The sequence below is a fragment of the Suncus etruscus genome, chromosome 6 (genome assembly GCF_024139225.1).
Source record: "Suncus etruscus isolate mSunEtr1 chromosome 6, mSunEtr1.pri.cur, whole genome shotgun sequence".
NCBI classification, from domain to species: Eukaryota; Metazoa; Chordata; class Mammalia; order Eulipotyphla; family Soricidae; genus Suncus; species Suncus etruscus.
Window position 1 is genome coordinate 43,974,136 of NC_064853.1, and position 16,502 is coordinate 43,990,637.

Sequence of the window (16,502 nt, forward strand, 5' to 3'; positions counted from 1 at the left end):
CAAGGGAGGGAGGTCTGCAGAAGTGAAAGATATAACCTTGATGTTGCATGCAATAGGCACATTAACAGAGAAGAGATACCTTGTACATAGAAAAGCAATGAATTCTGAGGGAATAACAAAGCATATGGAACCAACCTAAGTGGGGTAGGGGGAGAAAACAGGGAAGGATTCCTGGAGAAGATGATGTCTGTGTCTAATCTTAACAGTTTAGCAAGAACAGGGAATCAGCTGGTGCTAGAATGCCAATAAGGCTCCCCTTATAGGGGCTGATTGTTCTAAGTACATTGTATGTTAGCTCATTTCGCCCTCAGTCATCCTGAAAGCAGCTGTTTTTCACACCCCAATTTAACAGATGAGGTAACGGAGGAAATGAGGAAACAGCAGGTCACCAATTGGGAAAGGGTAAGGGTTTAAATCTCAACCTGATGATGTTCCGACTTCAGAATTTATGCTTGGAAGTGCTTTGCTTCTCCATACCTCAGAGAGAAGGTTTTAGCATCAGCCTAGAATTTACTATGTTGGTACTTCTCAGAACTACAATTTAATGACAATATTGTATTTTCACTGTATGAATCATTGTAACTTTCATTTATAGAAAGTATTATTTGTACATATGGCAGCAATATAATATTTTTCATTATTGTTGTAGAATAAACATAATATAAAATTTCCATTTTAGCCATTTTATCATTTTTATGGATACATAATTAATCAATGGATATTTATGGATGTATACATTTGACCAAATGAATATGTGGATATACTTATGGATATCATTTATGGATATATTCTGAATATATATACATTTGACCAAAATTCAATTACATTAGGTACATTTGCAATACTATGCAACCATCAACACTACCCATTTCCAGAAATTTTTTTAACAATCCTTACTCTTTAAACAGTTGTAAGTATTCCATTGCTCTTTCCCTCCAGCATCTAAGAGCTTCTATTATACTTTCTAGCTTTCTGAATGTGTCTGTTCTAGGTGTCTCATGAGAGGAATCCCATTTTTCCTTTTTGTTTGTAAATGATTTCAGGGACCAGAGTTGTCAGCATTCATTTATGTTACAGCATATATCACAATCTCATTCTTCTTTAGACTTGAATAGTATTTCCATTGCTGACAATACACACTTTACCAAATTGATCATTATGTGAGTTGTTTCTAGTGTGTGATTATTATGAATAATTCTATTACAAAGTGGTTTTTGCATGAATGTTTTTTTCAATTCTCTAGGAGTAAATAATAACTTTTAAGTTTGACATTATGAATCATCTCAAACTTTTTGCAAAATGTCTTCACCACTTTACATTTCCACCAGCAATGCAAAAGGTTTCAATGGTTCCACAACCTCACCAACACTTGTAATTATTCACTCTGTAGAGCATAAGCTTTTCTAAGTAGGAATGAAGTGGTACCATATTGTAATTTGGTTGTGTGTGTGTTTGTTTGCTTGTTTTGGGGCCACATCTGATGGCACTCAGAGGTTACTCCTGGCTCTGCTCAGGTATCACTCCTGTTAAGCTCACAGATTGTATGGGATGCTGGGGATCAAACCCTGGTCAGCCTGTGCAAAGCAAACACCCTATTATCACTCCAGCACCCACATTGTGGTTTTAATTTACATATACTTAAATGCTAAAGATGTAGACATCATTTCATGTCTTTATTGGCTATTTGTATATCTTCTTTAGAGAAATATCTATTCAAATCCATTTTCAGTGAGATTGGCTTGTTGTTGCTGTTGAGTTTAAGAATTCTTTTCCCTGGGGCTGAAGCAATAGCACAGGTGGTAGTGCATTGGCCTTGCACATGGCTGACCCAGGTTTGATCCCCGGCATCTCATCTGGTCCCCCAAGCCTGCCAGGAGTGATTTCTGAGCACAGAGCCAGGAGTAATTCCTAAGTGCCACAGGTGTGGCCACAAAACAAAAGAAATCTTTTCCCTTTTATTTCATTTTTCCAGCTTTTAGTATAATTGACAAATGAAATTGAAATATATTTAAACTGTACAAGGTGATAATTCATTGCACCTAGATAGTGTGTGTTGCACCTAGACAAAGGTTATTTGGAGGTGATCTCCAGTTTATCAAGAAGCATTAATGGCATGTACTCCAGCCCAGGCTGTGTGGATCAGGCCCTTGCCTGTTACCTAAGCCCCCTTCTGATAAGGGAGACTCTCCCCAGTACTGAATGTCAGGAAAGCAGAATTCAGAACAGGGCTCTCCAGCCCAAAGTGCTCAATAGTATGCTGGAAGAGCACATCTCTCTTTCCCTTCTGAGCTCACTGAAACAAAGCATTGCCTTTCATCCCCTGTGCACAAAACCACTATTGATACCTGTGACTGCCATTGGAAGACATTGCAAAGGTTTTTGTTGTTATACTTCAGTTGTTACCAAGGTAATGAAATTGTATTTATGTTTCTATTTCAAAATAATAGTAATTGATAACCACATTATTAAATCCAGTTGATGTAGAAATAATTTATATTTGCATATAAGTCCCTACATCCTAGTTCCTTGTTTAACATTTCTTTTTTATATATATTTATTCAAACACCTTGATGACGAATATGATTGCAGTTGGGTTTAACATTTCAATAACTATAATGGATAGAATAAATTTTCTTTGTAACTCTTTATAGTTATAGAACAGAGAACAAAACTATGAGTGTGTCTTGATCAATACAAAATTATTACTGACTCTCATATCCTTCCTTAAAGTTACATCTCTTCCACATTCTCACAGGTGTGGTCCAAGGAAAAGGACTGTATTTAGCATCATAGACTCAAGAGTTCTCTTTCTACTTTATCATTCTGAGCAGGGCCCATAATATTATTAGACCATGATAATCATCTACCATTTGGTCTGAGAGGAGAAGTCTTAGAAGATCTCAAAGAACTCATTGACCTAACGTCAGAGAAGTGACCATTATTTGGCCAATCAAGGGCTGACCAAAGTCTGAGCCTGTTTTTCTTTCCATTTTCTTTCCCCAGCAGAGGTCCGGCCCAGTGGGAGACCCATCAACACAGCCCGGGAACCACCGCTCACTCAAGCCTCGGGTATGTAACTTGGGCCAATAACCTGGTGTTGCTTTCTTCATTGAGTAATACAGAAATAAGTGATGAATCGTTGAGTATCCAACCATATGTAGAGCCAGATAGACTTCCCTACCACCTCCCAGCTCCCAAGAGGAACCTCAAGAATGAGTGAGCTGGAGCCGGAGAGATAGCATAGAGGAAGGTGTTTGCCTGCCTTTCATGCAGAAGGTCATCAGTTTGAATCCTGGCATCCCATATGGTCCCTGAGCCTGCCAAGAGCGATTTCTGAGCATGAAGCCAGGAGTAACCCCTGAGTGCTGCCGGGTGTGACCCAAACCCTCCCCCCCCCCAAAAAAAGAATGAGTGAGCTGAAGAAAATAGGAGTCTTATTCAAAAGAGAGTCACAGTCTTCCAGAAACACATCTCAGGCTTTGAGCTCTGGAGCCACTGGTCACCAGAGGCCCTCCTGGACAGAATCAGGCAGCATATAATTAGGAATAGGTACCTAGAGCCTGCTCAGGATACTTTTTAACAATGGTTCCATTGGTAGGGGCTGCAGAGCAGTGCTCAGGGAATCCTGAGTTACTCCCAGGAACACTAAGCCCAGCTTTGCAGTCCTAGTGATTCAAGTCATGATGAAACAAGGCCACTCAGACTGTGGTGCTTAGGAGCATGTGATACTAGAGATGAACATTGGAGTCTCTCATACCAGGCATGCACTCCAGTCCCTTGAGCTCTCTCCCCAACAGGAATGTGCCTTTTAAAACTTGAATAGAATAGGGGCGTTAGTGGTGGCACAGAGCAGTAAGGTGTCTGCCTTGCCGGCGCTAGCCTAGGACTGACCGAGGTTTGATCCCTCAGCGTCCCATATGGTCCCCCAAGCCAGGAGCGATTTCTGAGTGCATAGCTAGGAGTAATCCCTGAGCATCACCAGGTGTGGTCCAAAAACCAAAAACAAACAAAAAACTTGAACAGAATTATGGGTATGTCTTGACAATACAAAATTATTACAGACTCTAATATTCTTGCTTAAAGTTACACTTTGCCCACATTCTCATATGTGTGTTGCAAGGAAGAAGATTGTATTTAACATCATAGATTTAGAATTCTGTTTGAGTCACTGACCAGTAACTTTCAACTCATTGTATTTTATTTACATTTCTTTAAAGAATAAAAAGACCCAAATTGCCTTAGGGCGTTTGCCTTGCATGCAGCTGATGGACATGTGTTTGATCCCCAGCATCCCATATGGTACCTCAAGCCAGGAGCTATTTCTGAACACAGAGTCAGGAGTAACCACTGAGCACAGCCAGGTGTGGCCCAAAAATAAACCACCCCCCAAAAACTAACCCAAAAAGGGCATATTGCCTTAGAGAATTATTCTAAAAATAAATAAGTAGCTGTCATTAGGTAGTTTTTCACACCCAAGTTCATATGACAGCATTAACCCTGAGAGTAAGCAGAATGGCCCACACTTACAGGATTACAGATATAGCTACAGTGAAAAAGTCAACTGTGATGCATGATGAAATAACTGAGAAGTAAAGCCAGAATGAGCATTGTTATCACTCTGCATTGGCCAGTATCCTGCACTGGCCATTGTTCCTGTCACCTGTTGATACTCATTTGTTGGTTTTATTTATTTTCTTTTTCCCTTTCTCCATCTCAACCCTGGTCTCCATTTTATCCTTTTCTTTTTTTCTTCCTCTCTCCCTTTCTTGTTTTATCTCCTTTTTCCCTCTCCACTCTTTCTTCCTTCCCCCTTTCCTCCTTCCATCTGTTCTTCCTTTCTTCTTTTCCTCTCTTCTTCTTTTTTCCTTCACTCTTTTTTCTTTCTTCCTCCCTTCTTCCTTCCTCCCTCCTCCCTGCACTCATTCACTCTGAGACACAGAACATCATGAGACAGATCAGAGCCCTCTGGCTTCCCTCTGTTAAGCATGGAGAAAACCCTCTCAATGAATAAGTTTCAATTCTGCCAGTAAATGTTGAAGTTCCTTTCCTGTCTGTTTCACCATTTTACTAGTTCCCGGGGATGTTTTTGCCAAGAATTCCCTATGGAAAGGAGCCTATGAGTACCAGGGGAAGAAGCAGCCAGCCATGCTCAGAGTGACCAGTTTTCAGGTTTCCAACAGCAAAGTCAACGCCACCATGATTGACCACAGCGGTGTGGAGGTGCATTTGGCTGGTAAGGAGTGGGCCAGGCAGCAGAAATTTGGGGTGGTGAAGGTGGAGAGGCACATGCCCTTCACAAGGATGAGTCTATGTCATTTCCTCAGACTTAGGGTCATAGGTCACATTGTATATACTCCTACATTCCTACCCCCAAAACTTAGACTTGTCTGCTGAGCAGTGGGGAGAAGAAGAGCCTGTTAAGTTTTGTCTACTTAAGAAAAGCACGACAGGGAAATGAAAGTTATTGAGCATACAAAGAACTTCTCTAACTAAAGAAGGGATAGTTTGAGATAGAACCAAAGTGAGAAGTGACTGAGAACTTTGAAGCTGAAGCACAGTCAACAAATAAGAAAAAAAGATATTTTGAGTAGTTGGGGAAAATAAAATACAAAATGGTTTTTTCCTACTTTTTTCTTTAATGCTGATCACCTTCCAGTGTTAGCCAGTGTTAGCCAAAGTGTAAAATAACAAAATTCCAGAAGCAACTAGACAATAGTTATCAGAGCCATAAAAAATGAATTATACTCATGAATTATACTTCCAAGAATGTTTATCATGAGATATTTTTATATGGGGAATAAAATATCACATTACAGGGCTTTGTATATTGCAAAAGGCTATAAATAGAAAATTGTCCCAAAAAAAGGAAATGGATATAGTAATTATATCTACTAAGAAAATATTTTTCTAAACTAGGGAGAAATGTGCCTGCTATGATGCCTCAGCATCCACTTAAATTAAAATATGACTTTACAGTTTAGATATGACTCAGCAGTATAGTACTTGTCTTGCATGTTCAAGGCCCTGAGTTAAATCTTCAGCACTGAAAAAAATTAAGTCTTTATATTAAGAAACTATGATTTAAAAATTTGTTCCTAAGAGTTGTTTCAGGCATGAGTACAATTTTTGCTAATGGAGATTCTCCAGGAAGCACCTGGAAAATGCAGGACTGGTAAAAGTCTTCGAGGAGCACCTGCATGATACAAACTTCAAATCTTACCAGCCCCACTAGGCAGCTGCACCTGAATGTCCACTTCTTCTGGGTGGTATGGGAGATGATTCCTACCACCCAATTTCTCTCCATGAGGAGCCATTGACAAAGGCTGGAGCAAGTGATTGCTCTTTGCAGGAAAGTAAGGTTAGCCTGAGACCTTACCCAGGTAGTTTAGGTCTATTGCCCTGCCCTCACAGAAAAGAATTTCAGAGGCAGACAGTGAAGTAAAAGTTTTTATTTATTTAGAGATTTTGAGAAAGGAGAAAGTGAGAAAGAGAAAACATGTTCAAGACAGAACACAGGCTTCTGCAGAGGGAGAGAGAGCTTGAAAATACACAGTTCAAGTGGAGAGGCAAGTCACCCTCTAAAATGGGTAGGCACATCTCAGGAAGAAAGATGAGAGCATCATGTGCACAGGTAACATGTGCCTGGCAGCATGGACACAGGAAGCATGGGCTGGCAACACAGACAAGTTCTTCTTTTGTCCAAGTTAGTTTCTATACATTTTTCCCAAACTGCACCCACCGATGACTTTCTACTTACTTCAGAGTATGTTGCTATGATATTGTCAAGGAGAAGAGTTTGAAACTTTTGATAGTCCTCCTCCATTTCCTTACCATATCCCTTTGTTCCTGCTGGAGCTTCTCTCCTTGGGCCTCCTCTGGGCCTGGGTTTTTGCCTATTCTATAGACAGAGCCTTATCAAACCTCAAGACCAGTTTTCACCAATTGTGTCCTGGCAGTAATACTTTGAGCTGTGAAGGGCTAGTAACAGAGTAATTTCTTCAACTCTTATCTCGGTTTTATTACATTCCAAAAATTCATGGTCAGGAGTCCCCTACCTCCCTCCTTTTCTGCTCCAGAATGTTTCAACACCAATTTTTTTATTCTAATTTTTAGAGGAAAATATTATAGGAAATTAAATGTGAAAAAATGGTTCCCTGATACTCACTATGGTTTTTCCTTAGTAGTAAGTTCTGGAGTAATTTTTTTCTTTATATATTGCTGCATTTTCCAAATGTTCCCCAATTTTCAATCCTGCAGTCTCCTGTTTGACTTTCTCAAACTATGTTCACCCATTTGCCCTTACGATGGGATGTTGACATCAACATTGCCATGGGGAATATTGCTCAAGTGCACAGAGGATCCACAGATTTGAATTTTGACAATCCCCAGACCTTTCCTATGTACCTTCTGTACTTTATTCTTTTAGGAATTTACAAGAAAGAAGATTTCCATCTCCTACTCCAGGTGTACCAGATCACAGGCCCTGTGGAGATCTTTGTGAATAAGTTCAAAGATGATCACTGGGCTTTGGATGGACATGTAAGTACAGCAAAATTTCATCCTTCAACTTTCCTATGCACTTGCCCCATTCCTGGTTTCCAGATTGCTGGCAAGCAAGAAGAGGAATGAAGAAAGTAGAAATTTCTAATCACCATGGACACTTGGTAGGATGTTTTCTGGGGAGCCAGGACTAGAGCAAGGAAGTCTTCATCTGCTCAAGTTTGGCAAAGGAAAATGGAAGGGGGCTGGAATCTATAGAGGCCAGAGTCAGCACATTGGAGCACAATGGAGCAGGTTCTGCTGTTAAAGCAGAAAGCAAGGATTTAGCAGTTGAAAGCAGAATCCAAATTGAAGGGAATGGCATGATGGTGAGGAATAGGGCAAGTGACTATGACAGACCAGGCTCATAGGTGAGGGTGTGAAATGTGGATGATTCAGTGCTTGAGAGAGAGACTGAGATGAGGGAAAGGGTTGTGATCTTTCTAGCATTAATTTGGAATAGTCTCCAAAGTGTCAGAGGGTATCCAAATCCTGCTGGCTTTGTAAGAAACATTATGAAAGTTATAAAAGGATAATAGAACCCTCCTTTGGGAGGACTGCCAGAGGAAGAAATGAGGATGCAAGCTGGGGAAGGAGCTGGGGTGAAAGACTAGAGTAATGGATAAGTGGGTAAGGTGCTTGTCTTGCATGCATTCAATCCAGTTTTGATCCCTAGCACCATATATAGGGACCCCTGAGCATAGCCAAGAGTGACTTCTTAATGCGAATAAGAAGCTAGAAGTGCAGGCCCAGAGGCTAGAACAAATAGAGCAATGGAGTGTAGGGACAGATGACACATGGGATAAATTTAGGGACCCTTGTGTATGTGTTAGTATGTGTGTATGTGTGTGGTAGGGGTGGTGACTACCTAAAGTACAGAAGACAGAGGGCTCCATGCTAGGGAGGAAACATGAGATAGAAGCTATACCAATAGTACAAGCATCCTTAGAACATGCCCTGAGCTGAACACTCCACAGCCTGCACCTTTGTGTATCTCTATCTAGTCCAAACACATCATGGAGAGAAGTAGCAGAAGAAACAACAAAACTGTGTGTCCCTAACACATCTCATTCCACTAAAAATTTATAGGGCCAGAGTGATGGTTCATGTGGCAGGGCTCTTGTCACTTGTGACCCAGGTCCTATCCTAGCACCCTATATAGTCCCTCAAACACGTCAGAAGTGCAGAGCCAGGAATAAGATCTGAACACCACAGGATGTGGCTCAAAATTGAACAACAACAAAAGTTTAACACTTGTTGGGACCCTGATGACCTCTCCAATATACATTTATGCACTCGACCCATGCAGCTGTCAGCCCACACTTGTGTATCTGCCCCCAGTTCATCCTCACAACATGTCAGAGATGTAGATATTGACACTATTCTCCTCTTGCAAATAAGACAGAGGCACAGACTGATGGCAAGGTTGGATTGCTAGAAAATAACATATGTCTCTTACAAGCTTTGATGCAACATGCCTGTTACAGCCCTGGCATGCCAGCAGCCAAACTCTGGTCAGACTGATGTGAACCATCTGTGTCTGTCTGGGCAGCAGGACCTCTGGGCAGCACCAGTGCACTGACCTACATGGGCCTCTGCTCTGGTTTCTGGCATGATGGTGAGCCTTCTAGATCCTTCCAAACCCTCCCAGCTTCTTTTCTCTTCTCCCCATCATCACAGGTCTCCTCAGAGTCCTCCGGCGGCACCTTTGTGTATCAAGGCTCTGTCAGAGGCCAGGGCTTCGGGCAGTTCGGCTTCCAAAGACTTGGTAACTAGCTCATTCTGACTACTCTCAACAGTACTCTCAAGGGTGGGGAAACTTGAAAGGGGCCTTAGGGACTGGTGATGTTTTTTAACCCTTCTCTGAAAGTCTGATCAAAGCTCTGGACCTTCTCCCAGAGGCAAATTCCTGAGCACAGTGCTCATCCTATAACAGACTCGTGCTATGCCCTTGGTGGAAACCCCACATAATGGACACTGGGTCTCAGATACACTCTCTGGCCCACTGTTCTATCAGTCCTGCCATCAGGCACCCCAAAATACTCTTACCTGAGAGGCCTCTCCTTTGGGGCAGCATTTTCTCCCTGGCCTTGTCCTCACAGTTGGCCATACTGTTCCCAGATTTCAGAGCAAAAACCAGTATCATGGAGATATCTCAGCCTCATCTCCTGGCCACTGCCTGCTGCCCATAGCCAGGCATTGCTCTGACCCAGAGCATTGGGGAGCCAAGCTGGCCATGCTGGACTGTGGATCTCAGTTTCCTGATCCTGGGGCTTGAGGGCCATCCCTGAAGGGATGGGTATTGACCCCTGAATCCTACCAGGGGCCCCTGAGAGTCATCTGATCACCTCACCCATCAGACCTGCAGAAACGAGTTGGCCTCCCCAATCCGTTCCCATTCAGCTGCTCAGCCCTGGTGACCTCCCACTTGGTCATTCAGTAACCCCTCATATTCTCTGATACAGGTCTCCCCAGATGAGTGCAACAGAAGGAGACCCCAGGACACTGGGTTTCTGTTCATTTTATAGCTATTTCCCTGAATTCAGATGCACACCCCAAATCCCTACCGGAAGCTACACCCCAGTTACATGGAGCGCCCACAAGGACCTTGTCTTGGTGATCTTTTCTGACCCCCCAGATGTGTGGGGGTAGTAGAGAGAGATCAGAGCCCACCACTTCTGCCACAATGTCCCATGTTCTGGTTCCATGCTTTTGCTGCCTTATAAGCAGTTAACAAACTTCCAGAGGCTGCACCTTGGCTGTACCAGAGTCTGGTGTTAGCTTCTGCCACAGACCCACCTTTAGGGACAGAACCCAGGCCTCAGGAGCCCATGGGAGCAGCCTAGGTGCACCTGCTGCAGGAAATATCAGACTGAGTATTCAGGCATATGGTTGCTCTAGGCCTCCAGGTCTCTCCCAGCTGAGTGGAAGAAGGTGGAGTCATTCCCCAGGCCACCCTGCCCCCTCATGTGCCCACCAGTGCATGCCCTCTGCCAAGTCTCTGGAGGCTGACTTTGTGTTCTGGGACTTTGTAGACCTCCGGTTGCTGGAATCTGACCCTGAGTCCATCGGCCGCCACTTTGCTTCCAATAGCAGCTCCGTGGCAGCTGCCATCCTGGTGCCTTTCATCGCCCTCATCATTGCTGGCTTTGTGCTCTATCTTTACAAGCACAGGTCAGTAGTAGAAGGGGGAATCCGTGGTGGAGAGGGGGACAAGACATAGGCCAAGTCCTCTGTCAACCCCAACCTTTATAGCACCTTCTTGGCATGGTTGAGTGTGGCACAGCTGAATGAGCAAAAGCTGCTCTTTCCATCTTCCTCTCCTCTTTTACCATAAGTTTTATCTCTCTCTCCCTCTATTTTATGTCTGACCACTCTCCCTCCTTCCCAGGAGAAGACCCAAGGTTCCATTTAATGGCTATGCGGGCCATGAGAACACCAGCGTCCGGGCCACATTTGAGAATCCAATGTACGACCGCAACATCCAGCCCACAGACATCATGGCCTCCGAGGCAGAGTTCACCGTCAGCACCGTGTGCACCGCCGTATAGCCCCCAAGTCTGGCTGCCACCGCCGCCACCGAGGGCCCCACCTCAGGCAGCCGGTGAGACTTGGCCCAGTGCTTGGAGATCCCACACAGACACAATCACACACATTATCCTATATATACAAAGGCATATATATATATATATATTAACCTATATATACATGAACATATACATTCTCATGGTTATACAGGCTCATTTGCACACACATTTTTATACACAGAGAGACATATAAAGCCATGCAAACATACACACACTCAACCCACACACACATAAACACTTTCATATACACCCATATACACACACTAATATACATGCACTCACACATCCACACTGATGCATACACTCATATGCACGCATACATACTATTACACATACCTCAGTTGGAGGACTGTGTACTGAGAACAGTGGTGTGCCAACCACTGAGCTAGGCACTGCTCACTATCCAGGAAGAGGTCCCAGAATTATGCAATTACAAATGGGAAACTTGGCCAAGGTCATGAAGCTAATAAGCAGCTGTGTCAGAATCTGATTCCAGGCAGTCCAGCGACAGCTCATATCCACTTGTTTCAGCAAAACATCAGAGCAGTGTCTGAGTGAGGATTCTGCAGGAGACACACATAATAACCAATACAGCTACAAACATCTCTCTCCCTTCCCATCCCTTCTACTGCTCGTGGTGCTATATGTAACTGATAATTCCCCCCAGACACTTGTGGCACCTCATGGGAGTCAACACACAGAGAGAGAAAGAGAGAAAGTTTGGGGAGAACATTTATTTTAAAGAATTGTCATCTCAGCACTTTCTGGAATAATATAAAACCCATCAGAAATAGATGTAGGAATCCTAAGTCCAAAGGCAAAAATTCCTCATTCTTCAGGAAATCTCAGTCTTTGGTTTTAAGGTCTGCAGTTTACTAGATGAATCCCACCTCATTAAGGGGAAAATCTGCTTGACTCAAGGTCTTTTGACTTAAATGTCATTCATGTCTAAAAATTATCATCACAGTGACATCTAGATGGGATCTGACCAACCCTGTCTCCTCTCCCACCTCAAAATATACACATATCTGAGAGCTAGAAAACTACAGGAATTGTTCTAACAGGATATCTAAGCTGCACTTCTCAGAAACCTCAGTTTCCAGGGATGGTGGGTTTCTCTCTCAGGTACATCCCGCTACCTCAGAAAGCCATCTAGGATCTAAGGATTCCATGGGGAGCCATAGCCAGCCCCCACCCCAAAGTAAGGGCTTCAAAGGAGAACAGAAGAACCAGAACAGTGGGTGCTCATTCACACCCTGGAACTCCAGCACACCCCACTTCCTATGGCTAAACACATGTGCCCCTTCCTGACCAGATAAGCATGGTGGCTGATAGAGAGTTAGTTGTGAGCCAGACTGGGAAGACTGAGCTTACTCAGGGACATGAGAACTAAAGATGCCCAGCCAATTAGAAGAGAAATAAAGAACACCTTTGACTCCCTGTCTCACCCAGTCTCTGGCTACACTGCTCCATTTCACACTCACAACAGCTCTGGGAAACTGTCTCAGCTCCCAGCAAGTGCCAGATCATACAGGGCTGCAAGGCAGCTCCATCTCAGCTCCCAAACCTGCTGCCTCCAACCTCATTCCCCTCCCCTCTTGCATCCTTATTTTCTCAGTAGATCGTTTCTTTTGACTAATCAAAGCTGAAAATTGTAAGTATTAATGAGGCCGACCCAGGTTTGATCCCTGGCATCCTATATCGTCTCCCAAGCACTACCAGAGTGATTCTTGAGTGCAGAGCCAGGAGGAATCCTTCAACACTAACAGGTGTGGCCCAAAAACAAACAAAATGTTTTTAGCACATATAGAGGCCACACTGAACACAAACAATTCATTTATTTGACTTTTTCCTCCTTTGGCCTCTATCCAAAACAAATAATTAAAGAGGGAGAAGTTGTCCAGCATGAACATTTTAATATGCAAGAAAAACTATTTTAAAATTATGCTCCACCTTTATTTTTTTCAGAATAATTCAGAATATTCTAGAATATTCTTGTGATAGAAAGCAGAAAAGAGAATGCCAAAGCTTTCCTGACAGTGTCAGGCTTTTCAGATGATTAGTGATGACCTGACTTGTGAAGTGCAGAATTATTGAATTGAGTAAGAAGCCAGAGCACCCCCTATCCTCTCACATACACCAAGCCCCACCCATACTCCCTGTCTTGGCTCAGAGGGCATAGGTGGCTGTGTGTGCAGTTCTTGCAACTTTTGAGTTCTGAAGCTTTCAAATCTAAACAGTGCTCAGGGTTGCCCCTTCACCAGCATCCAGGTGCTCCCCATGCCCCTGTTCAGAGTCACTGACAGAGCCACTCCCCTGTCCAGAGCTGATACAGAGAATTAGTCATTTCTTTAGGGATGGAATGGAGGGGGGGGAGCATACTCAAGGGGCCAGAGTGATAAGACAGCAGGTAGGCATTTGCCTTTCGAAGGTCTGACCTGGGTTTGATCTCCAATGTCCCATACAGTCTCCTGAGCTTGCCAGGAGTAATTTCTGAGAGTAGAGCCAGGAGTAAACTCTGACTGCTATCTGCTGTAACAAATAAACAAACAAACAAACCAACAAACAAACCATATAGAGTTGGAAGATCATCCAGTAGTCAGGGTACATGCAATTTAGTCCCTGGCACCCCCATATTACACCTGTCCAGCGCTGCTGGGATGGCTGGGTAGTCCCTGGCACCACACATCCTTGCATTATATAGCTTTACCTGGTGGCCAATATCCCCTAAACAGACTCATCCTTTTAAACTGAACGATTTGGTAATGCTTTGGAGTGTGATCCAAGGACAGAAGACAGGTGAGGTTTAGAGAGGTCACTGCATCAGAGATGTCACTGAGGCCTGTGGAGTGGGGTGGAGAGGTAAGCAGTAAGGAGGTACAGAGGAGAAGAGCACAGAGATTCTTTCCTCTAAAAGAGAAAAAAGATCCTTTATACCTGTGTGATTATAAAGACACATATAGCCCAAGCTGGATTCATTATTACAGACCCAATATTATGAAATTTTATGATTTGAAAAGAAACTAAAATTGCTACCTATTTCCTTAAATCCCCCAAAGTATGGTTAACCTCTAGGAATACAGGGCCTCCTATAGTTAATGGAAAAGTAGATGTTACTAGGGAAGTAGATGGGTAAAACCTTATTCTTATGTGGGGCTTCCCTATCTTTGCCCCACTCTCAGTTTGCATAGCAGAAAACTCAAAGATAAAGAAAAGTGCAGCCAATGATTTTAGTCTTTTCCCTTCCTCTTTGCTCAGAATCCATTCTCTTGCCTTCTACTACCCCACCCTTCACTTTTTAATGTTTTCTTTGTTTTCACAAATCCTGTGTGATCTTTTGTCCTCAGTTCTCCAGGGGACAGGACACCAGCGCTCCTGAGCCCAGTGCCCAGTGCTCATCTTTGTCTCTCTTCACCTGTGTCTGCTCCCTGGGACTTGGGCCTCTCCTGGCCACCATCTGCACCTATTGCCTGGAAAAGAAGCCCCAATGGGCCCCAACTTTGGGCAGCCAAGGACGGAGGGTTTTTGAAGCAGAAGGAAGCTTATGGATTTGAAACCACAGAGCGTTTCATGGATGTCCTCATGTGTGTACATGAGCCTGGGTACACGCATGCACACACATATGCGCGCACACACACAGACACCTTCTTCACTTGAGACCTGAGGCAGAACCATAGAAGCTTCCATAAAGAAGATGCTTCCAGCCCGGCTTCCAACAATTCAGAGACGAGGAGAAGAGGCAACAGCTTGAGCTATAAGCATTTACTGCCCATGCGATGTGAGGGCCCAGATTGTGAAAATGAATGGAACCATCTGCAAAAGTATGGCAAGATTAATCAGGGACAGAGAAACTATCTTAAGGAAGTTGGGAAATCTTTTTTTTTCCCCAAAAAAAGAATGATACTATATTCAGAACCGAGGAAACTAAAATTTTATTTTGGGCCCTGTCAGAATTGGGAAGGGATGACAAGTGGTAGGAGTTTAGAGCAGAATTCTAAGTGTGTAGCCCTGCCAGTCATCTGGCATCAGGTTGGGGCTGGAAGGAAGTCTAGTGTCCCTCAGTGTCCACAAATTCTCGGGTTTTGAATCTCTCTACTGAATCTGCCAGTTAAGTAGGCCATTTCTAGACTTCAGCAACTTCTAAAGACAGGAATCATTATTCCCATTTTATTGATGAGAAAACAGAATCCCAGAGAAGTGAGGCACCTAGCAGGGAGTCAAGGTGCAAGCCCAGATCTGCCTCTCTCCAAAGAGTAGGTAGGACCAGATGCAGCCAGAAGCCCAGCCCCAGCACGGCTCCATGTGTCAATAAGAGGGTGAGTCTCACTGCACACCAGTTGCCCAGGCTTCTGGGTCGACCACTCAGAGAACCCGTGTGCCCTCTCCAAATTGTGTTCACTCCACCCAGGGCAGCACAGGGCAGGAACCCAGTTCCCTGATCCCCCTGCAGCTCCATAACATTCCATCCTAGGATCTGAGAGCATCTGGATGGAAAGAAGGGAGCAAATGTTACTCTGCTCCAGCTCGCAGCAAGTGAGTTTGATTTATTTTGAGTTTCACTGTGCTTTGAGTGATGAACTCAAGTACTGTTGGGTTAGAGCCCCCCTCTGTGCCTGTGGAAACACTGGCCTCAGAGTTCTTGTCACCCCGATGAAGATAAAGATTGGCCAGAGTTAAGTGGAGGGTCTGTGTCCAGCAACTGCAACTAGTTTCAACCATGGCCCAGTTGCTGCCCATTTCTGCCCTGGAGGCAGCAGCTCTGGGCTCAGCGCAAGAGGACCCATCCAGACACACTGCACGCTCATTCTCGCATTCTTCCCATGGAAACACACCCAGGAAGTTCTTGGGATGTTCCTTCCTCCTTCTGTGACACCTCCCAAGCCCCGCGGACTCCTCCAGGCTACTGCCTGCCATCTCTGTGGCCCAAGTGAGGCCCTTGGAGATGGCACGTGCTGGCAGGCGCCCATCATCCTACCCCATCTCTAGCCTTTTCTTTCCACCTCCAGAGGCCAGAGAAGGAGCCGGGGTGTCAGCCTTTCACACACACCCCCATCTCTACTGCACATTCACCACCATCCCCTGAAGAAAAAAAAGGAAAACTAAAACAAAACAAAACAAAAAATTTTTGTACAGAGATATATTTTTATTATACAAAGTTTGTACAGTACCAAAAAAAAAAGAAAAGAAAAGGTGTAAATTTTTTTCATTATTGTAGGTAAACCATAGTGGAAGCCTTTTTTGTAAATGTAATAAAATGTATAAATATGGTTTTCAGGAAACATCAATTGCTGTAAATATGTAATCTACATACCTTCTTGGCTTGTCTGCAGTATATACATTTAATTTATATGTCTCTGTATATGAGGCTTCTCCCTG

The 16,502-nt window shown here is 43.8% G+C and overlaps 1 protein-coding gene across 1 annotated transcript in view; it reads left to right on the forward strand.

Moving 5' to 3' along the window:
• CSMD2 (CUB and Sushi multiple domains 2) overlaps positions 1–15,830 on the forward strand; it is a 638,485-nt gene extending 622,655 nt beyond the window's left edge. The window contains exons 65-71 of the mRNA XM_049775147.1: positions 3,007–3,069; positions 5,072–5,233; positions 7,427–7,539; positions 9,220–9,307; positions 10,575–10,713; positions 10,931–11,143; positions 14,474–15,830. Of these exons, the coding sequence (XP_049631104.1) occupies positions 3,007–3,069; positions 5,072–5,233; positions 7,427–7,539; positions 9,220–9,307; positions 10,575–10,713; positions 10,931–11,090 (725 nt within the window). The 3' untranslated portion in view covers positions 11,091–11,143; positions 14,474–15,830. The remainder of the gene's footprint in view (positions 1–3,006; positions 3,070–5,071; positions 5,234–7,426; positions 7,540–9,219; positions 9,308–10,574; positions 10,714–10,930; positions 11,144–14,473) is intronic.
• Positions 15,831–16,502: the final 672 nt, after the last annotated feature.